Source organism: Leuresthes tenuis, unplaced genomic scaffold (genome assembly GCF_036924035.1).
Source record: "Leuresthes tenuis unplaced genomic scaffold, fLeuTen1.0.hap1 SCAF_4, whole genome shotgun sequence".
Taxonomy (NCBI): Eukaryota; Metazoa; Chordata; class Actinopteri; order Atheriniformes; family Atherinopsidae; genus Leuresthes; species Leuresthes tenuis.
Window position 1 is genome coordinate 26,829,379 of NW_027325358.1, and position 23,622 is coordinate 26,853,000.

At 37.7% G+C, this 23,622-nt stretch overlaps 1 protein-coding gene across 1 annotated transcript in view; it reads left to right on the forward strand.

Moving 5' to 3' along the window:
- The window catches only part of LOC140304728 (alpha-1,6-mannosylglycoprotein 6-beta-N-acetylglucosaminyltransferase B-like), a 119,895-nt gene extending 102,572 nt beyond the window's left edge, over nucleotides 1-17,323 (forward strand). The window contains exons 12-18 of the mRNA XM_072383482.1: nucleotides 860-865; nucleotides 5,053-5,211; nucleotides 5,427-5,573; nucleotides 5,904-6,020; nucleotides 13,561-13,635; nucleotides 14,733-15,016; nucleotides 16,502-17,323. Coding sequence (XP_072239583.1) covers nucleotides 860-865; nucleotides 5,053-5,211; nucleotides 5,427-5,573; nucleotides 5,904-6,020; nucleotides 13,561-13,635; nucleotides 14,733-15,016; nucleotides 16,502-16,700 — 987 coding nt within the window. The 3' untranslated portion in view covers nucleotides 16,701-17,323. The remainder of the gene's footprint in view (nucleotides 1-859; nucleotides 866-5,052; nucleotides 5,212-5,426; nucleotides 5,574-5,903; nucleotides 6,021-13,560; nucleotides 13,636-14,732; nucleotides 15,017-16,501) is intronic.
- Nucleotides 17,324-23,622: the final 6,299 nt, after the last annotated feature.

The following is a 23,622-nucleotide window of genomic DNA, read 5'->3' on the forward strand; positions in this document are numbered from 1 at the left end:
CATTAATGACACATTTAAGTAATTATTTAATGATGTGTTTATTTATTTAATTTTGGCACTTTTACTCCTCCATACTATGAAAGTGAGGATGCTTTATTTATGTGATATCTTTAATCTGTCAATTTCCTTCATGCAAAATGGAGACACTCAGACTGTCGATCTAGCCCTCTGTGAGGGGGCATGCCATCTGTTTAAGGTTTCCTTCTTGTACTAGAGATAATTTATGACAGTGAACGAGTATTTTGGGACACAAGCAGAATCAGATCATTTGTCCCCCCTGGTGGTGTTGCATAATGGATTAGAATCCCAGCATCTTGAGTGACTAAAACTTTTTCAAAATACTTTTTATGGAAATATTATGTCTCTACATTGAAAATTTAAGAAAATAAGATGAAAACTATTTCTGCCATTCATATACTGCAGTGTTAAGAGAAGAAGACATTGACAATCTGCTGTTTGTGCTGTTAAAGTTCAGCTTCATGTAGCTCTTATAAAGACAACTAAAGCCTAATTTTTAATTTAAGAAACTGCTCACTTGTTCATCTGAATAAAGTAGAAGGAGAAGGTAGTGCTTCTTTTCTTAAAATAATCATGAAGATGTTGTTTACTCACCACTGTCAGTCAACACCATTCACTTGATACCATCATAGCTGTTGGTTACCAAAGGAGTCATGGTAGGTTATAAAATCACAATACTCTAATCTGCAAACGCTTGTTTAAAGGAAAAGAAAATAGTTTGTGTCATTTTTGTCTACTTTTTCTGTTTTGATCACCCATTGTTGAAATGTTGTTCAGCTACAGTACTGTCTAATTGTATTTATCCTCTCTTTGTTTCTTTCTGCTGGCTGGATCTCATAAGATTCAGGTGAGAGTTGTTTCCTTCACAAAATATTTCTGTTGTCTATCCCACAGTCTGTACATAAATGGTTGGGCTTCGTGCCACATGGGTGTAACTGACATCCTCAGTTGAGGCACCAACAAATGATTCATGAGACTCTACTGTCAAAAGCAGGCAACATCCTGCAGCGAAAGCAATCACTTCTAGAGTTTTACTTACATAGTAACAGTGATCTTTTCATCCACTTACCTGAGAGAAAACCAAGGGAGTGATCAGGCAGGCAGCTTTGTGTTGTTGGATGCCTGTGTTGTTACAAAAGAAAATCTGTTTCCTTGTGTTGGGTTTGGTTACATTGACAAAAAAAAAATTAAAAAAACAAACAGGATTGTCAAGGAATTGTTCTGGCAGCTGATCTTTATCAAATTTTGTTATCTATCAATAACAATAGCAAATCTTTGATAATAATTTATGCTGCAGCTATTTAATTTCCCTCCGTTAATAAAACTTGAATTGATTTGAATTTAGGATTCTACAGATTCCTGCAACCACAGCAACCATTCCTCCTTAATCCTGTTGTCTGTCTCTTGTAAAATCAAAAGAGAAAACATTGTTTTAAAATATGAGAAAAATACATAAGCATGTATGAGCAAAATGTTTGATTTTATCTGCAAAACTCTTAGCTAAATACTTGCACAGTGCAATAAAAGAAAGATTAACAATCTCAGGGTATGCTGAGTAATCATGGTTTTATTTTGTCCATGCTTCTGACATTCTGCATACACAGAAATCAGCATCTCAATACCTAGCAAACTTTGTCCTAAACCTGCATAACAAGAAATGGCCTAAGGGACAAAAACCTATTGAGAAAAACACATTTATTACCAGTCCTATTTCATTGCATATTTGATAGAGTTGAAAGCTCAGTTCACAAATTCTCAAATTTTCATACTCCTGTGTTTCCCCTGTTAATTCATTGCTGTTGTTTGCTGCACTTTGCGCTTGAGCTAATTTCCTAATTGGCTGGGAAAATCCTCATAGAGGATACTATTGATCACTACCGTGTCCAGTTACTGATCTGCAGAGGGGGGGCACGCTACAACAGAGGGATACAGTAAGCTGCTTAACTCTAACAAGCCGGTCAATACTACTGTCAGGGTTACACTCCATTCACATGATTAAGTTATGGTTGTGAACTCACTGTTGTTGGTTTTTATTCTTGTAGGCATTATGCTAAACCTTGGCTTTGAAAGTTTGGCACTCTGGCTTTCTTGGCCACAGAATGTAATACTTATATTCTTTTGGGAAAAAAGGCAGTGATGTATCCACAGTAGTGAGTGAGTAGAGGTGGATGAAGGATTCAGGTCTTATACTTAAAGTCAGAGCAAATCAGAAGAAAATGCATTCTGAATTTATCACATCAAAGAAAAATGTACCATTTACCACCCAGCCAAACGTGGACAATTAAAACAATAACCAAGTATGTTAAAGTGGATTTCAAGATTATATGAAAATGAGCAGTGTTCTCTGCTGTGAGATACTGAAGGTTTATCCACTGAAGACCATAAATGACAGATCTCAGACCAGCTCAAAAAACTCTGGGGTTATTGAATATTTTGGCCATTTTTCAACTGTGGACTTAGTTATCGACACTGTTAAATTGTACTACTCAAGTGCAAAAGGTGGGCTTGGCCTGCTGCAAGGAAGTTGGAGAGGAGAGAGTCAGTTTATGCCAGTGACACATCTGTCAATCCCAGCTGTATTCATTAAAAGTAAAAAAAAACAAAAAAAAAACTGCCAGGTGAAAAATGAGGCAGGTGTTGGAGGTGCTCCTCTGCTCTGTACAAATGTGTCCATAAATTATTTTCGCTCCGGTAACTTTGTTCTATGAGTAGATACGTAGACCTCTTCTAGCTCTTCACAAATTAATCCACAGTGTGTTAGATGCACAGTACACATATATTATACATTTGTGATTATGTATGTGTGGACAGTGACTAAGTCCACCTTCACTCTACTGAGCATAAATCTCATTGTCTGAGTTGGCATGTATCTGCTCCAACATCTGTGGTGCTGTGTTTCAGCTTTGCTGTCCACAAAATTTATCCTGTTCTCCATCAACTAAATATCTCTCTGCATTTTGAGCAGGCAGCTTAACAAAAGGAGCAAGGCCAGTTTTGCTTGCATTAAACACTCCATCCAGTCATGGAACCCTTACAGACTTACCTTAAAATTCCTGAACAGAAAATCAAACAAAAACAGTCCAACTCCACAATTTAGTGCAGATTAAGTTCAGTGTCTTTTAATGTGAGTTAGCTTTTCTTAGACTTTTAGTACCAATGCAATAATATAGAAATACTCCATAGATATACCAGCTCTGCTTGGAGCATATGTATTAGTTGCAAAGCACAGTTAAAGTATCAAAATAACAGGTCAGTCTGAAAAATATATATTTGTACGGAACATATTTGAACGTCTAACACTGGATAATCACTTGGTAAGCTGTCTGTCACTCTTATCACTGCAATTTCAGATGTCAGGAATGAAAAATCCCTTTTAAAGTACTTTGTGTTCTCACTTCTCTTTGTAAGAAATCAAAACCCAAAAAGAGGGATCCAAAACACGGATTTAATTTTGTTAATAGTCCTTGTATCAAATTTCTAAAAATCCTAAAAGTTACTAAAGACACCAAACTGATGTAGGAGAGTAATTAAAATCATTTCCTCTGAGATGTGTTAAAGTGGATGTAAAAAGTAACATTAAAAGCAAATGTTCAAGTACATGCACATTAAAATAGGGCTTTAATTGAGTCGATGATTTCAGTTATTTTCCACTATTGTAAGTAATGCATTCTCACACTTCAACCAAACACGAACCTCACTGACAGAGACATGGAAGTTCAATCACCTTCTTTTACTCATAGTTGGAGTAATTTTTATCTTGGTTAATCTGTAGAATTCAAGAATGGTAACTTGTTAACTTGATTCTCCATCTTAGAATGTGTATCTCATGTGTATCTAGTGTCTATCCTAAAGGACAAGCGCACCTCTTAGTACGAAATAGAATAAGACGGGAGCAAAACTAAGAGTTGTTTGGTGTTTGTAAGAAGTCATTGTTGTTCCATGTAGATGTAGTGTAACATTCACACTGTGCATTCCAGTGGTTATGAAGACATCTGGATGGTCTATACACATCTAGGCTAAAATTGGGCTAATTTTGGTTTTAATGTGAAAGTTTGATCGACTTTGAGCCTGATTTGAAGATGCTAATGAACCGTCAGTTGCTTTCTTGCAGATTTGACCAGGATTGGCTGTAGAAATAGAAGCTACTGCTTCAGAATCAAACTCCAGACCTTCACCTTAAAAGCACCTCTTGCATTTTGCCAAGCTAATAGTAAAAGTTACATCCAGCACGCCATCATATTGCACTCCCACAATGAACTGGAAGCTTCTTGTTGGCGGCCTAAACTTTTAAAATTGTGTTCTCGTGTGAAGCATTTCATACACCTATAAAATACGAGTTTAAAAAAATATTGTCATTTCAAGTGGGATTGTCTCTCTCAATTATGACTGATCAAAATTATTGTGCATTTTTTTGACATGTTGATGTTATAAGTGTTTTTTCTGGTGGAAGGTGGAAGGTGGAAGACCCAAAATGCAGAACCAATAGTCATGAGGGAATAGATACATGCAAACAAAACTTTGATTACTTACAAAAGATTATATTAGAAACCAAAAAACACCAATCAAACAAATCTCAATTTTAGTTTAATCCCAGTTTATATTAGTTTAATTCCTGTAATACTTTAATCCCAGTTAGTGTTTCCTGGGATTTTAGCATAAGTGAGAGACTTCACTTTTGTACCTTACATATTTACAGTTATGTGATATGAAAATGCAATTACAAGGACTACATTAAACTACATTAAAAGTAATGGAGCAAGAAGAGAGAAACTCGAAGTCCCACAGACCCTAAGTTAAAGAATGACTGCATTAGGCAATTTGGTTATTTTCAATTGAGAGGAGAGAAAATAGATATCATTGTGTCCCGTTGGATTTTGGTAGATAAGAAAATGTGCTAATATGAAAAAGACAGAACAGATTCTGCACTGTGTGCTTGAATACAAACAATCTCTATGGTTTTCCTTTTAATATACCCTTCTGCCTTATTTCTCACCTTGGATCTTTCCAACCACTCTTTGATCACTTGCCTTTCAGCAGGGCAAAGAAAGTTTCCTGGAGATTCTCCACAGGTACATGGAGGTTCACGGCACGGTGTACTATGAGACCCAGAGACCTCCAGAGGTCCCAGCCTTTGTGAAAAACCATGGACTGCTGCCCCAGCATGAGCTACAGCAACTGCTCCGCAAGGCCAAGGCAAGAGACTGAGAACATAACATGCATACATACCTGATCCGTTGAATTATTTCATTCACAGTAACACAGACTCTTTGGTAGACTGAACTCTTGAATTCATTCAGTAACTTTTGGTATACATAGAAAACATACTATTGAAACTGGTATTGAAATGTGAAAATGTGCATTATAATTACAAAAAAATATTCCAACCTTTTTTTTTCCTTTTTCTCCAGCTCTTCATTGGCTTCGGGTTCCCCTATGAAGGCCCTGCCCCACTTGAAGCAATAGCCAATGGTTGCATTTTCTTGCAGCCCAAGTTCCATCCACCACATAGCTCACTAAATCATGAGTTTTTCAGGGGCAAGCCCACCTCTCGAGAGGTAAGGGAATATTGTTTAATTATTTTCACCATGAGTCTGATGAAAATAGTTCAGCCATGCTGTCAAATAAATCCAACTACCAGCAGAAGGAACTTCCTCAAACATGAGATGCAGATTATACTGTGAGGAACTGAAAAGAGACTTGAAAAGAGATTTGATGGCCATAGTCCAGCTAATTTAACTTTACAGCATATAAAATGAGCATTGATTGCATGTATTTAGCAGACAAATTTACTCATCCATCACTCACAGCACCTACATCACTATCGTGATAAGTTCACCATAAACTGACTTAATTTCTTAGTTTGGCTTTGTCTGTATTTTCTTTAGGTTTTCTCCCAGCACCCATATGCAGAACAATACATAGGCAGACCACATGTCATGACAGTGGACTACAATAACTCACTTGAGTTTGATTCTGCTATCAAAGAAATCATGAGGACCAAGGTACTCACACATACACCTGCAGAAAAACTACAAAGGGCTAATATAAAACAGTATATGAATACAATTTTAGATGTGAGACAGAAACCTTAAAAATAAGTCTGAGCATGACTGCATCATCTTCTTTCAGTGTCCCCAGTTTTACATGTAACATAGTCCATATTTTATTGTGATTGAGATTTTTTTGTGTAGTTGATAATGATAAATTACTATTTTTTTCCTCTTGAGTGACTAACTAAAGTAATTGTTTTATGTGAAATTAATCATTGTCATTATTGTAAAGTGTAAGCTGCTGGGCCCAGTGTTGTTGCTGTGAGCTTGATTAATGGTTTATAAACTATTACATAACCATAGCTTTACCACGGTGGAGTCATTTTTTTTCTTTTTTTAGCATATAGATAGCAGACGGATATTACAGAGTGCAAAAAACATACGAAATAAGAATAAGAGAACGCTGGCAACTGACAAGAGTCTGAGAGAGAACAATTAATTAAATTTGTCTGCTAAGGAGAGGAGAAAAATAGGAAAAATTGGCATTTGAACAACCACACAAAAACAAACAGTCTGGGACTATCCATACAAAAGCTTGCAAAAGCTGTCTGTTCCCATTCAAATATGAGGTATTAATAATAATGATAATGCACTTAATTTATAATGCACTTTATTTTATAAAAACAAAAAATGAAGGAGCATAAGATAGAGCATAAATAACTAGAATGTAAACATTCTTTACAAGACCTAAATCCATTTTAAAAAGTTAAAATGTCATCCCTGCAGAAAAGGAAATTGTGGTGCACAAAAGTTCATGAAACTAAAACTTTGAGAGATGAAGAAGTGGATTACTATCGTCCAGTTTATCATTACAAACAGTAAAATGAATATCTTTAATGTATTCAATGTATTGTACATTCTTATTTATTTGATAACAAAAACATTCACATCTTGTTGTATGTATGTGATATGTGAATATGTGATAATAAATAATTTAATAAAACATCAGTCCCAACTTCAAAGGAAAGGCAGTGATCGGAAGAAAGCTGCCTACATGACCCTTTTAAACATTATATAATAGATAGTTTATTCAACAGATTAGAGAATGTGTCTATGGAGATTAGACTAAAGGTAATATTTATAGTGTTGGCTATTTGTTTGTGTGTGTGTGAATGCTCTTGTTGCTTCAAGTTGTCTGTGTTGTCAGAAAAGCTTTTAGTTTAGCAGCACTGGCTGACTGCACTGCCTCGATCGCCTCTGAGAAAGAGCTGATGGACCACTTCACCCTTCACTGGAGGCACAATGCCTCGGCAAACACAAACACACACACGCATGCACACACAGATTAAGATAGTACTCTTGTGCCTGCACTTACCCAAGCACACACAAACACAGCTGAGATACAAGCCTATCAGCACACAGTGCCTTACCGGCACATTACAGCCATTAATGTCAAGACACACACCAACATACATATAAAGGCGTGCACACAATGTGTGTGATAGAGGTTCATGCTCAGTCATTCAGAACAAAGCAATCTCTGGCTGGCTGACAAATCCTAGTGTTCCCATAAATCCTTTCTCCATCTCTTTCTTTTTTCTCTGTCTGTCTCTCATTAAATTAGATATGCCTTTTTAAGTGGTGCAGTGCCACATTATGGTTCATTATACCATTGCCCTGAAAAATCCAAGATTCTAGGCATTATGGTAAACCTCAGTGAGAAGAACTTTGAGCTGTGGTTGTTTACATAAATGCCACAGAACTCAAATAGCTTCTCAGGTACCTGCACTTGCAGTTGTGATTTTGAATATAGGTTTTATTTTAGGGGAGTCCATATATAATAACAATAGAAACCAAGCCTCAGTTTAAATACTATTAATATGTATGTGAATAAAATTACCCTAATCAAATTTTTATTCTGTGTTTCATATGTTATTTGTAAAATCCACACTTTTCCTTTGCTTAAAATCTCACTGTAACACTTGTCAAAGCAACCACTCTTATCACTGAGATCAATCTTTTGCACATGTAGCAGTCCAGTGTTGTTATTAGTCACTGTACTAAATGGGTCTACTGGAACCCCAGGGACCCAAAGAAAGAATACTGTATAAATACACAACAAAACCAACAAACACAAGACACAAAAAAGACGTAATTCAATTCAATTTTATTTATATAGCGCCAGATTACAACAATTGTCATCTCAAGGCACTTAAGTAATATAGTCCAATTCAAGCCAATTGGAATTCAATTCATTGTAATCATAATCCAATTAATTCATATAGAGCCAATTCAAAAAATTAATATCCTAGCTAAGGAAACCAACAGATTGCACCGAAACTTGTCTTCAGTCCAATCTCCCGTCCTGAGCGTGCCTGTGGTGACTGTGGAAAGGAACGACTCCCTTTTAACAGGAAGAAACCTCTGGCAGAACCAGACTCAGGAAGGGTGGCCATCCGCCTTGACCAGCTGGGGTTTGAGAAGACAGAAAAGAGGGAAAAGAGGGGGGAAAAACACCATAACGCCATTCAAAGGATATCTGTTGGAACAGGGAAACATACGTTAATAACCACAATAATGTCACATGTACATAAAATCAATTGTGAAATTAAACAGGGGGAAAAAGAGAGCAAAGTGAGGAAAGGTGTGACCGATGAGGTCCCCCAGCAGTCTAAGCCTATAGCAGCTTAACTATGGGATGTTTCAGGATTACCTGAGCCATCCCTAACTATAAGCTTTATCGAAAAGGAAAGTTTTAAGCCTAATCTTAAAAGTGGAAAGGGTGTCTGCTTCCCGGACATTTACTGGCAGCTTATTCCACAAGAGAGGGGCCTGATAACTGAAGGCTCTACCTCCCATTCTACTTTTAGAAACTCTGGGAACAACAAGTAAACCTGCAGTTTGGGAGAGAAGTGCTCTGTTAGGAAAATACCTTACAATTAAATCTTTAAGATATGATGGAGCTTGGTCATTAAGAACTTTATATGTGAGAAGAAGAATCTTAAATTCTATTCTGAATTTAACAGGGAGCCAATGAAGAGAAGCTAAAACTGGAGAAACATGATCTCTCCTGTTAGTTCTCATCAGAACTCTGGCTGCAGCATTTTGGATCAGCTGGAGGCTTTTCAGAGAATATGTGGGACAGCCCAATAATAAGGAATTACAGTAGTCCAATCTTGAAGTAACAAATGCATGAACTAGTTTCTCTCCATTACCTTGAGACAGGATGTTCCTGATTTTAGCAATATTACGAAGGTGAAAGAAGGCAGTCCTAGAAACCAGTTTTATATGTGCGTCAAATGATAAATTCTGGTCAAAAATAACTCCAAGGTTCCTCGCTGTAGAACTAGAAGCCAAGGAAATACCATCTAGAGTAACTATATAACTAGACAATTTCTCCCTGAAGCGCTCAGGTCCAAAGAGAACAACTTCAGTTTTGTCTGAATTTAAAAGCAGACAGTTCTGAGTCATCCAGGTCTTTATGTCTTTAAGACAGGCTTGTAGTCTGACCAACCTGTTGATTTCATCTAGTTTCATAGATAAGTACAGCTGAGTATCATCAGCATAACAATGGAAATTTATGCCATGCTGTCTGATAATGTTACCTAATGGAAGCATGTATAAAGTAAAAAGAATCGGTCCAAGCACAGAACCCTGAGGAACTCCATGACTTACTCCAACGTGTGAGGAAGATTCTTCATTTACAAGAACAAACTGGAATCTATCAGATAAATATGACTTAAACCAGCCTAATGCAGTTCCTTTAATCCCAATAACATGTTCAAGTCTCTGTAACAGAATGCTGTGATCGATTGTATCAAATGCAGCACTGAGATCCAACAGGACAAGCACAGAAACAAGTCCGCTATCAGAAGCTAACAGGAGATCATTGGTAACTTTCACCAGTGCTGTTTCTGTGCTATGATGCACTCTGAATCCTGACTGAAACTCTTCAAACAGATTATTTCTATGTAAATGATCACAAAGGTGAGCTGCAACTATTTTTTCAAGAACTTTAGACAAAAAAGGGAGATTGGATATAGGTCGATAATTAGCCAACACTTCTGAATCAAGAGTAGGTTTTTTAAGTAAAGGTTTAATTACAGCAACCTTAAAAGTCTGAGGTACATATCCTATCAACAAAGACCGATTGATCAAATCCAATATGGAAGTGTCAATTAAGGGGAAAACCTCCTTGAACAGTCTGGTTGGGATTGGGTCTAACATACAAGTTGATGGTTTAGAAGAGACTATTGCTGTTGTTAGCTCAGAGAGATCAACTGGGCAGAAGCTGTCTAAATACAATTCAGGTTCGAAAGATCCTTCTAAAGATGCTCTACTTGATGATACATCAGTGATAATAATGGGAAGGATTCCATTAATCTTCTCTCTGATAGAAACAATTTTATTGATGAAGAATCTCATGAAATCATCACTGCTGAGAGTTAAAGGAATACATGGCTCAACAGAGCTCGGACTCTTTGTCAGCCTGGCAACAGTGCTGAAAAGAAACCTGGGATTATTCTTATTCTCTTCTATCAATAATGAATAATAAGCAGTTCTAGCTTTACGAAGTGCTTTCTTATACGTTATTAAACTATATTTCCAGACTAATTGAGACTCTTCTAAATTAGAGGAACGCCACTGTCTCTCCAGCTTTCTTGCAGTCTGCTTTAACACACGCAGCTGTGAATTATACCAAGGAGCCAACCTCTTCTGACTGATTACCTTCCTTTTCAGAGGGGCAACATTGTCCAGTGTTGTACGCATTGAAGCTATAGTGCTGTCAACAAGAGAATCAAGTTCTACTGGAGTAAAATTTAGGTAGCCGTCCTCTGTCATATCTGCACATGGCAGTGAAGAAAAGGATGATGAAATCAACTCTTTAAATCTGGTTACAGCATTCTCTGACAGACACCTTCTATATGTAGAATTCTTCTCAGAAACCGTGTAGTCAAGTAATGTGAATTCAAAAGTTATTAAAAAATGGTCAGACAAGACAGGGTTATGAGGGAACACTGTTAACTGTTCACTCTCAATGCCATAAGTCAGCACAAGGTCAAGGGTATGATTAAAGCAGTGAGTAGGTCTGTGAACACTTTGAGAAAATCCAATAGAGTCTAATATAGAATTAAAGTTAATATTTAGGCTGTCATTTTCAACATCTACATGAATATTAAAGTCACCCACTACAATGACTTTATCTGTACTCAGCACTAACTGGGATAAAAACTCTGAGAATTCAGACAGAAACTCAGAATAAGAGCCAAGTGGACGATACACAACAACAAACACAAGAGGTTTTTGTGATTTCCACTTGGTGTAAGTGACCACACCGGCAAGAGTGCACTGAAGACATGTTAAATTATGCAAGACAAATGTAAAATAGCTGCAAAGATACATAAAATAGCTTAAAAGAGATGCAAAACAGTCAAATCGTAAGAGAAAACAATCAATGAACAATATGAAACACGATATTGTCAACATAAGACAAAAAACAGCCACAAAGAAATGAAAAACATCTTATTTGATATGTTTACCAGTTTACCTGTTTACTGTTTATTTGATCTTTATCAGTTTGCTAGCTTAGTGCCAGACCAGGATCCACATCTTAATTTTTGATCTCATGCGACATGATGCATAAAGACGCAGAGATTCAAAAGCACACAGAGCCACAGAATAACCACAGAGATGTTTAAAACTATGAATATAAGACACAAAGTAGTATTTAAAAAGTCATCATGATATTGAAAAAATGACTAATAATAGACTAGTAATGCTGTTAATTGTCACTGCATAATGTAGAAGTGATGCAGGATGACTTCAAAATGACAAGAATTGACACAAAACATCTGCAAGGTGCACAGTTAAAATATAACCAAAAGATAACCAATAATCATATATTCCTGTCTGGTGGGATATATTTTGCATTTAAATCTGTGTGTCTTAGTTTTCAGCAAGACTCAGATGGGCCTTTGTACCTCTGTGGCCCAGGAGCAGCTGTTTCATAATCCGCCCAAGCCAAGAGTATTTCAAATGCCTCACTCAAGGCTGCTCCTCGAAATAAGAGCACACTCTAAGTCACCTTGCCTGGTTAAGTAAAGTTAAACAAGGAAAGAGATATAAAGAAGATTAGCATACATAGATTGCTTCTGCTGAGAGCTTGTGTGCCCCTGTTGTCCAAGTGTTTACTTTCTGCTTCAGTTTACAGAGTAGATTAACATAAGGCTTTGATCAGATTTGCAGTGTGTGTAACTTTTAAAATTGCATCATCCCTGCATGCTTGCTTCTGACTGGTTTTCTCTTGAAATGGGTAAAGTCAAATTTCACACATGGTTGAATATTGGACTGCTTTGATTTCAGATTGAAAATGTAATTTAGTGAGTCACGTATCATTAACAAAGGCGGGTCTTTTGTATTAGGGTGTAAAAACAAGCCTCCTCTATCCCTCTCAAGTGCGGTCACTGCTGTTAAAGAAAACATACTCTCTTTTTAATCCAGGGTCTGGCCATGCTAAAGACACTCACATCAACTTCACAAACTCTATGCTAAGCGGAAAAACTTAAACAGGTTTAGTTTTCAATAAATTTCCACATCAAAGACTCAGATTGATATGTGACTGAAGCTAAACACATAAATTAGCCACCAGGCATGCTATTTTCTGTATATATTGGACAACATGCTGGCTGGCTTATTCATTTGAGTGTTCATCATCATCTGTTTGACAATTTTGATGTCTGTTTGGAAATTCAGCAGTAGAATGCAACAATAGAGAAGCCTGTAAGCCATTATGAGGACAATAATGGGGCTAATAGTGGGACATTTTGTGTCACACCTTTAAAACTGGAAGAAAAAGGAAATGTGCAAAAGAATATGCTATTAATTCATGACTGAGGATCACAAATACAATTCACAAAATGTTCAATTCAGGCAGCTGATGGTCTTTTAATATTTCCAAAAAGACTTCAAAGATTTAGACCCAAAAATATGAAAATGGGTCCTATAGGTTCAAAGCTAACACAATTTTTTCTTTTAACTGTGCGGAGAAGTGTTTCCATCCATCCACAATGTAGCTGTTATTGAATGTCAGCTATTTATTAAGGCAGCTAAATTAATTTTTAGCAATCTAAACATTGAGGTTCCAGCCATTTCATATCCATCCAGCTTTGTGTCAGACTGTCAGAGTGTATTGAACATGTTGGTATTCGTGAAAAACACAAAAGACACATAGTCTTTCCATCTTACAGTTAATTAGGCCGATCAAAAGTGTGCTTTAGTTAGAAAACTGGTACATCACAGCATGAAATTATCTATTGGTATGCAAATATAGCCTAATGAATTTCCAAGCCGTGACACACTGTGATTAGACGTGACCGAAACCTGACAATAGAGGCATTTATCTGCTGGAATTAACAGGGAAAGGAGGCAATTTATTGCAGCTTATCTGAACAATTAATCAAAAGTAAAACAAAAATACACTTACATATATGCAAAGTGTCACAAAACTAATGGGGTGATGGTTGTGCTTGTGTGCATTTGTGTGGGATTTCAGGTTGAGCCTTACCTGCCTTATGAGTACACTTGCGAGGGGATGCTGGAGAGAGTACATGCCTACATACAGAACCAGGTGAGGTCTTGTACATTTCACTACAACTGTAACAATCCCTTCAAGTTCTTAGCCACAACTACATTTCTCTTTGTTAGATTTATGCAATCATGTTATTTATGCAGGCATGTTTCATCAGATTTCACATATCCTTTTATGGCCTGTTTCTATAGTCAATATATTTGTGTGTAGTATGTTTATGACATTCAGGAGGGTGTGGAAATTGGATACCCGTAGAACCTGCATCAGTCTGAAATATCTTATCGACCTTTACCCTACAGTGTAATTGTATTTTTCTACAAGTCTATTCGCTTCTGTTTTACATGTGTAACTGCAGTGATTGTTTGCTTAACAAAATCACAAGCTTTGAATACATTCAGGTTCATCATTTAGTGATCATAAAGGAAACTTTTAAACCAAATCTTAAAGATAGAGAAGGTACTCCCCAGACACTGGCAGCTGGTTCCACAAGCGAGGGGCCTGATAACTGAAGGCTCTGCCTCCCATTCTACTTTTAGTAACTCTAGTAAACCTGCAGACTGACTGCGAAGTGCTCTGTTGGGAAAATATCTTACAATGAGATCTTTAAGATATGATTGAGCTTGGTCATTAAGAGCTTTATGTGTAAGGAGAAGAATTTTAAATTCTATTCTGAATGTAACAGGGAGCCAATGAAGAGAAGCTAAAACTGGAGTAACATGATCTCTCCTGCTAGTTCTCATCAGAACTCTGGCTGCAGCATTTTGGATCAGCTGGAGGCTTTTCAGAGAATTTTTTGTGAACAAATGCATACAGGATGTTCCTAATTTTGACAATATTAGGAAGATGAAAGAAGAAGAACTCCAAGGTTCCTCACTGTAGTACTTGAAGGCAAGGAAATGGCATCTAGATTAAGTATATAGCTAAACATTTAGTGAAAGTAAGTGTTGCATTACTGGATTTAGTCAGTGGCCATGATATTGATGTAGCACTTCAGAATACATTAGGCAAGCAAGCAACTTTTTAAGCACTTAGCTTTATCCTGCAAATTGCACACTTTTTGTTAGCTATTCTTCTAGAGCTGTACGGTTCCACAACAGTAACAGTGCACAAACTAAATGTATTACAACTTTCTCCAGGACTTCTGTGCACCAGAGCCTCCTTTCATTCCTGGCAACCTCTCCAGACTTGTATCTGCTAGTGGCAGCAGGATCATAGGACCTCTGTTTGTGCCCCTGCCCAACTCCACAGCCCTCGCCTGGGCGTCCAACATGACGGCTCCAGCTGTCTGGCCCCCACTCAGCTCCCTCAGGCTGTTCGTGTCTCAAGAAGGCCAGTCTTGTGTTGAGGCCTGCCAGTTAGTGGGTTTCATCTGTGAACCAGCTCACTTCCGCTTCATCAACAACAAGGAGGCTCTGCGCGGGTAGGTGAAACAGAAGTAACGTAAAGCAGTTCAAGTCAGGTTTTAATTAAGCTTCTAGGCTTAACAAGCAACCTTTCCTTATTAAAGGACTTCGCCCATACAACTTACAGTTTACATCAGGAATTTTCACATCATTTCAGGGAATATCTTTAATTTAACAGATGCTACAGTGTAATTCCAGATAATGAATACAGAAATTGATACTGACCACGTATGCGGGACCTTTGTTTACTTCAAAGGCCATGCATAGCTTAAAAATAATAGACCTTTAAAGGAAATATTGTTGCTCAGAAGATAGCGTGGCCATGCGATAGAGTGGGAGCCAGTGGCCAATTTAAAGGTTCCTGGTTCCTTCCAAATTTCGACGTTTGTACACAGTGTCGTTTGGCAAGATAAAAAAACCCTGCAATATGTGCACTGTGTTCTTCATTTTTTAAGTCACATAGAATAAACTATTTTCTTAATGAATATAATGGTGTTATAGTGGTTTATGATTTCTACTAACTTCAAGGCGTAAATTTGCCAAACAGATTGGTTTCGCTCACTGAGAGACTCAGTGTTGAATTAGCTGAAAATAGCGGCCTGAGAGTGCATACTGTGTGTTGCACGCGGTGTTACAGGTCTGGGGCTCATTGTCTTCCTGGCGTATAAGGGCCCTTAACTATTTGCTATCCGTGTCTCTGCATCAACAATATCCTGATTTTAATAAAAATGATAAAATTACCTTCAAAATTAGTTAAAAACAAGGACTGTGCTGTGACTTTGACTGTATTTACTTGAGACTTGATCATTCAGAAAGTTAGAAGTAATAAAATGTATGCTGGGTCAGCTGCTAACTGCTCTTCTCCGTAAATCACTGAACTCATCCTGAAAGGGGAGAGGTCAGCAGAAGTTCCACTCTAAGCTAAAGCTTATCACAGCCTATATTAACCAGCCTGAGAAACAAGTTTGAGAAACTGAATTATCGATGCTGTAATTTTGATTTGACGCTTGATGTAAGACTGTTTCAGACATGTACTTTTCTCGAACTCTCAAACTGAGAGCCTGCCGCCCTCCTCCCCTCTTCCCAAAAGTCTTTTGTGTCCATTTTTTCTGTTTTTCTTTTTCCTTTTTTACAGTGCCAATCTCCCTTTTTCTGTTTTGTTGCTAGTCTTTATAGCTCAGCTCTTTTTCTTTTTACACACTCACATTTCTTATCTGCTTTGATGCTTTACCAGCTTCCTTGTCACTTCTCCCTTCTCTTAATTCCTTAATTTCCTTTGTTCTCTTTTAAATTAGCATCGGTAGCAAGATGAAAGCATGAAATCTCTTTTTTTCTACTTTTCATTTAGTTTTAGGTCAGGCTAGTTCCACTTTTCTTTTGCTTGTCTCAAATAAAAATATTAGATATAATATAATATAATTTTCCTTGTGATGAGGCCTATGTGAGCTGTTATTATCCTCTGAGTGATGTATTCAGGTCCGCTGCTCTGTTTGACCCCTCAGGTTAAAGGTGCAGTGCGAGGTGGTAGACTCTGAGATCAACCACATCCTTCCAGCCTTCTCTGTAGTGCGACAGGAGTGCAGCCTTCAGCGGGAACCTTTGCTCTTCAGCTGCGCAGGACACTCCCCTAAATACAGACGCCTTTGCCCCTGCAGGGACTTCCGTCGTGGTCAGGTGGCACTGTGCAGGGACTGCCTATGATTACAGAACATGTGAGGGACAAAAACAAAAGGAATAGATTGGAGGAGGTGATCTTTGGAAGCTGCAGAGTTGAGAGTTGGTAGTATTTTGTGAGACTACTAAGGTCACTTCAACAGACTGGAGATGGAGAGCAGTCAGACTGAAGGGCAGTTCCTGGATCCCTCAAACCAACAAGCTCTAACATGAACACACACACACACACACACACACACACATTCCCATTATGCACATTTTATTTTGCAACGGCATTTTCATAATAGTGGAACTGTGGTGCCATTCCATTGTCAGTCTTCAAACACTTTGGCTTGGAGATGGTAACCTCAGGTCAGTATCCAAATTCTCAGCACTTGGACAAAGGATGATGGACACATGGGGTATCTCTCTCTGTCTGAGTTTGCCCCTGCATGAAGTGATGGATGCTTATCAGACTGAACTCCAAGTCTGAGGCAACAGCAATCAAAGCAGTCATCTCTGGTCAGAGAATGAAAGAAGAGAAAAGAGGACAAATAAAAACTGCAGGGCACAAAATAATTTTTCAATAAATAAGCCTTCAGACCTCTCCGATGGATTTTTAAAGAGTTCTTGAGGCTTTGTGATGGAAAAATCATAAATAAATGATTAAAAAGTAGAATGGATCAAAGTGTTGAGGTGGGTTTTCTTTTGCCTCTTTTCTTAACTTATTTCTTCTTTATTTAAAGGTTGGGAGGTTGCTCCCACCTCCATGTGTTGAAGACCTTTAACCGTTCACATTCATTTTGCTTAATTAATCAGTTTAAGTGTTTGTGAGTTTAAAGAATCCCTTACATTTTAATTCTGGGTGATGAAATCATGCTGGGTAACACATATTTCAGTTTCAATTTCACATGAAATACAGAACAAGAGCAATGATATCTTCTTACTGTTTCTATTAAAAAAAATGGTTACAAGAATGTCAATCTTTTTGAATGACTAAAAACGCACGGTTAGTCATAATACCTCATGTCTTTACCTAACACCCCCAGTAAACTTCAACAATTCTGGTACCTAAAGCCAGTCAACCCCCTGGATTTAACATCTGGGTAACATTTTGGAGGAGTTTGTTCCCTATAGAACCATTTCACCTCAGCAATATTCTCAGAATTTCAGGCATTGACAGCTATCCTCAGATCTTCAGCACCTTTACTGGATCAAATCAGGGTTCAGACTGGGCAGGCCCACACAGTGATTTTTTTCTTTGAAGTCATTCTATATTAAATTTACTTTGATGTTTGTTGACGAACAGCTGCCTTGGCTTTATCCTGTGATCCACTTTAAGTGCTTTTGCTGTAATTTTCCCCTCAGCAATGGCAACACAACCGGGTCCAGCAGAGACAGAAAACTGATCTCAAATCATGATCACCTTTCCTCCACCATTCTTCAACTCTATGATGAAGCTCTCATGTTGAAGTGTTGTTTCACGTGTCAAGATGCACCAACAACCATCAAGCTGCGATGTTGTGTTGAAATAGCATTAACTTGTACTAACCAACACTGCTGGCTGCCTGACGTTTTCCTCCAAACTCTTGATATAGTTTTTTTTTTTGTTTGTTTTTCTTCCTGGGTGAAAAAAAAAGCAAAGCGTGACATTCCCATCACCATGTTTAAGTGTAGGGATTATGTTCTTCAGACTGAATCATTCGCTTGTCTTCCTACTTTCACCTCTCTGTGCCCAAACAACCCCGCTTTCATCTTATCCACCGATTGATGAGCAAAAGCTCTCTTCTTTATCCAGGGGAAGGTTGGTGGGGGAGACCTTGGGTTGAGCGTGTGTGTGCGTGTTTATGTGTCAGAGATAGTTATGTTCTTGGTCTGAATCCCAAGGCTTCTGCAGAATTCAATGAATAATAAAGCACAGGTATGAATGCCAAAGTAGATTCATCAAATCCTCATTGACCTGTACCAGCATGGGAAAACTGTCACCAGCTCACCTTGATTTAATGCCAGATGCAATTCAAATTACAGCGAATGCTTTTCATCTCTTTTACTTATCCCCAGTAAAATATTTACAGTGACCATAAAAACACACTAAGGCCCACGGCAGAAAATGTATCCTTTCTACCCCATGAAACATATTCAGGGGGGTTGCAGCCATCCGGCAAGGTTCCAGCATCAACTTTTAACAAATGAATCAGAAAAGGCTTATTATAGATGAAAGGGATATCTATTTTGGAAAATATAGTTAGAGGTTGCAAAAAAAAAGATGAATTGGTCCCACTTTTATATCAGTTTATCCTATATGACACTGTAGCCCACCGCTAACTTTCGTGCTGAAAACCAAAGGAAAGTCTGGCTCTGTTCATCACCCACAAAAAAGAAACCCACCAACATTTTAGGGTTCAAAGACTCACACATGATATCCAGTTGGTTTACATTGTATCAAAAGCTGGCTTTTTTCAAGGTGAAAGATACATGCGTACAGTATAAAAAAAGAGAGTTACACAAACACAATAAATCTCTAGATATGATTAACTTGCTTTGTTGTTCAGGCATCAAGTGCAGCACTTACTGGAGGAAAGATACCAGATAGCCACTAAATACCTTGATGAATTAAGTGGTGTCTATTTATTTCATTCTTGTTGAGAATGTTTGTAATGTTTACCCGTGTCTATTTATATTTTGGGGCTTATAGAGTGGCTGTTCCTTGGTTACTCCAAACATTAAACATTGGCCTTAAGTGAGAACATTAAATGCCTGATTTCCCATGCAGGTTCCTCAACTCTAGTTTTGCTTTGAACTGTGTAAACCTCACATTATGTCACTTTTAATAATGGAGATAAATGGGTGATGTAAAAGTAAAGATTGGCAAACATCAGTGGAGAGGTTAACTGGACTGTATATACTGCAGTAGAAACAGGCCTATGAAACTGAAACTCTGAAGACTGAGCTTTGTTGTATTACTATAAATCTGAACCTTTAAACTTCAGGCTTTCCATATCTTTCCCTCAGACAGTCGGTATCTGCCCATAGACTTTCAAACTTAATACATGGAAGCTTAGTAACCAGACAGGGACTTTGTCCAACTGCTGCATTCCCCCTTCTTAAAGGACTCTTTGTGTTATAAATTTGTGTTTAAAGATAACAAAACACAGCGAGAGCCTGCAGTGAATAGGCCTCCTAAAAATGCCTTTAAGCTACAGAAGCATTTAAACTTTTTCAAAGTGAACAGTTTAAAGAATAATAATACACAAACTACATGGAAAATGTGAATGTATTTAAGCACCTTTGCCTGCCATTGAAAGTCTACTTTCATTCTCTGTCTTTGAAGATAATGATAAAAAGCTCTGCCATAAAGAACTCTTCTATCAAAGAATATCCACTGACACTAAGGGGCAGTTATTGTTTTTTTTAGTGATGGTCACAGCTTACTACAAAAATTGAACAGACTTTGTCTGACATGTTAGGAATCCCACGATGGGAGATGTTTGACAATGATGCTGGATAGCATTAATAAATGGTCCCATTACAAAAACATGAAACCATATGTGATCAAGAGCACAGAGAGTGAAAATTTACCAATCATGCACCCGATCTGTGTGTCTGTGTTTTAAAACATTGCTACATGTCCAAAAGACCTTCCCAAGAAGGTGTGCAGAAGGCATCTTGTTCAGATGCTCAAACCATCCCAACTGGCTCCTGGAGAAGTAGTGATTCTACTCTGAGCCCCCCGACGACTGAGCTCCTCACCCTATCGGTAAGGTTGAGCCCAGACACCCCGTGATGCACATTTTGGCCACTATTTTTTAGGTTATAAGTTGAATTCATGTTACTGTTCTGTTGTGGAACCAAATTTTGTGACACATCCGATTCTGTGACCTGATTAGAACTTCCAGCCATCCAGTCTTATATTTAAGGAGGATCACAAATATATATTTGTTGTTTGTTAAATTTGAGGGCCACTTCACTCTGTGAAGGTAACACCTTTGCCAATCAAACACCAATCTTTGAGGTATTTTCTTCATGCTAAAAGAGTGTGATATTGCATGCTGTGCTGTTTTGAAGTTAATCCAAAGTTTTTTCCATGATGTTTAAGTTTGCGCACCATTGTCATGGCAAAACCTTGAGCAGATGCCTTTAATATAGTTTGTGGAGGATTTTGAGTGTGAGTGAATCATTATTCTAGAGGTATCCTTTTTCTCTTCAGCTTTTCAGAAAATGAACTGAGCTCCCAGAATCTGTTGGTATTCATTCATTCCTGAACGAAAAAGTAGAAGTTTTGGTATGTTATTTTCATACCAAACTCACTGCACTGTTTTTCCTTTTTTTTTTTGTTCATCAAGTCTAATCTATTTTTTAAGTTACTCCAGTTATCAGATAATACAAGGCATCTAAATGATTCTGTCAAAACAGTATCAATAATGAAAACATTCAAATTAAGCACTCAAAATTCTATTCACATGCAGTGCCTGAGCAAAAGTGCTTGTGCACCTATTCTATCTTTGTAAGTTCATGGGCATGTCTCATTTACTTCTTGTTTGTGTCATTTTTCAGTGTGTCCAGGCTCTGTGGTAGACTGCATCCACAGAGCAGCATTAATGAGCTTATTATCAGCTGTCAGCCAATAAGGAATTTAGATAAGAACCACACATGGGCATATTATTTATATTTATGCAGTTTAAACAGTGATTAATTTGTAAAGGAACAGATTGATGTACACAGCTGAATAATTACAAAGTCAATTCAGATAACAAATATATACATAAAGTATATATGAGTATATATATGATGTATATATTTGTTATCTGCATTGATTGATCACTTCAGTACCTGCCATCTCTCATTTTAAAAACTGACAAATTCATGGACATCGGGTCACAGAAGTGAACACATACAAATGATTACACATAGTGTAAGTAACATGCACTCCTGACTACATCTACTTACACACAGAATGTTACCATGTAAAGCCTCAAAAAATAGAAACTATTATAATAAAATATCATATCAATATTAAAAGAATATTGTTTCTTTTCTATTTCTTTTCCTGCTCTGTGTTTTTGTTTGTGTAATTTGTCCAGTTTCCCCCTAAACCTTTGGCACAGCAGTCCTGCTGACATAGTTTGTTTGTTTGCTTGTGCGGAGTGTGTGCCTCTCATAATCAATTGCATGTTCAGATTATCGTGACATATAATATACATACAAAGACAAATGCAGTTATATTTGTGTGTGTGTGTTTCCAATAACATACAGTATCAACATGAGTATGTATGCATTGTTATTTTTATGTTAGTAAGTGGAAGCTTTGCAGTGGCAGTGTGTATGTGTTTGTAAGCAATAGCTTGCCTGTAGATGTGAAGACTCACTCATCTCTTTGTACTACTTTGTGTTTCCTGGCATGGCACTTTAATGAAGCCGACATCCCTTTGAAGTGCAGGGGAAGGAAGGGGAGGATGCATCCAGTGCCTTTAGTCATGTGGTCAGATCCCTACTGGGCTTTTCACATCAAGGTGGAGAGCATCTATCTTCTGCTCACCCACAGCTGTCTTACTCTCTCTCTCTCTCTCTCTCTCTCTCTCTCTCTCTGCTAATAATAATGATTATCAAGGTTCACACTTGGGAAACAATAGTGTGTGTTGATCCTAACAACACAACATTAAAACAACTGACAAGTTCAAATATATAAACTAACAAGTTGAGTTGTGAAGCTTTTAAAGCTGGATGCATGGCAAGGAAAAGGATCTCACCAACTAAATAATACCTAACAAAAGCATTTTAAGGAAGGGGAATTGTTGAGTTCTCAGCAGCTGTATTTCCATTCATTTGTCAGTCAAGGCTGTGAGGTTTATGTGTTTCTACATGTCCTGAACTGAATCTTTTGGAAAACATGCTCAGTTCATTGGCTTTGTCCAGACTTCCATCAGTGTTAATCCCTTTCTCTGTTTCTCTGTGTTCTTTTTCATCCCTGACCACACATCCTGCGTCTTGTTCTGCTATAACTTGTTAATAACTTTTTCCTGGTCATCTCCTTGCTCTCTGTTTGGCTTTACTTCAGGATGTCTCTGTACATTCCTCAACTTCCTGTGTCTCTCTCAGGAGGCTTTCTTCTTCGTGTTCAGTAGCTTTTTTTTTAGGTCAACTGTTATCCAAGGCTTATTATTGAGGAAGCACCTCACTGCCCTGATGGGGGTGATTTCTGTCAAACACTTAGTCACAGTGTTGAAGTCATCTCCATGTGGCTCACAGAGTAAATATCAATCAGTGACCTCAAAGCACTGCCTTCAGAGTTCATGCAGCTATGTGTGTGTCACCTTCTCACATTTCTTTCAGTCACAGTTGCTGCAGAACGATGGGTGTATAGATGGAGGTAAAAAGTACCAGATTATTATCAGATTTTCTGATGAAGGGCTAACGGAGGACCTGTATACATCTGCTATATTTGCACAGTAAAATTCTATGTTTTATTTTCTATGGTGGAGTAGTTAACAAAATGTTTGAAAGCTGAGAGGGAGACATGGTTAAAGTGATTCTCAATAGATACATAGATGGACCACATCTAACAGAGTCCAGGCCACAGATCCTCTTTGCTGTGACATGTCAATTTTACTGCTTTTAATACCACCTCCTTTACCCTTGTAGCTCTTAAGGACTTTGTCAGCTAATATAGTCTGAACATTGGGTAGAGGTACATAGGAATATGCTCCTGCAGCTATGTCTCGGTGAAAGACATAATACGGCATTCCCGATATTCCTGTTGAGTTCTGCTCAGCTTCTCAAGTTCATTCACTCAATTTGTCAACATTCTTACATTGCATTGAGGAAGCATTTCCTCCCTTTTCCCCTCTTTTTTTTCTCTGTCCATTGCTTTTCCTCTTTAACTTGTTTAATTCCAGAAATTAGTTTGATTTTTGGAGAGTTCAATCAGCTGCTCCCACTGAAAAAGATAAGTGGACAGCATAGTTTGGGCACC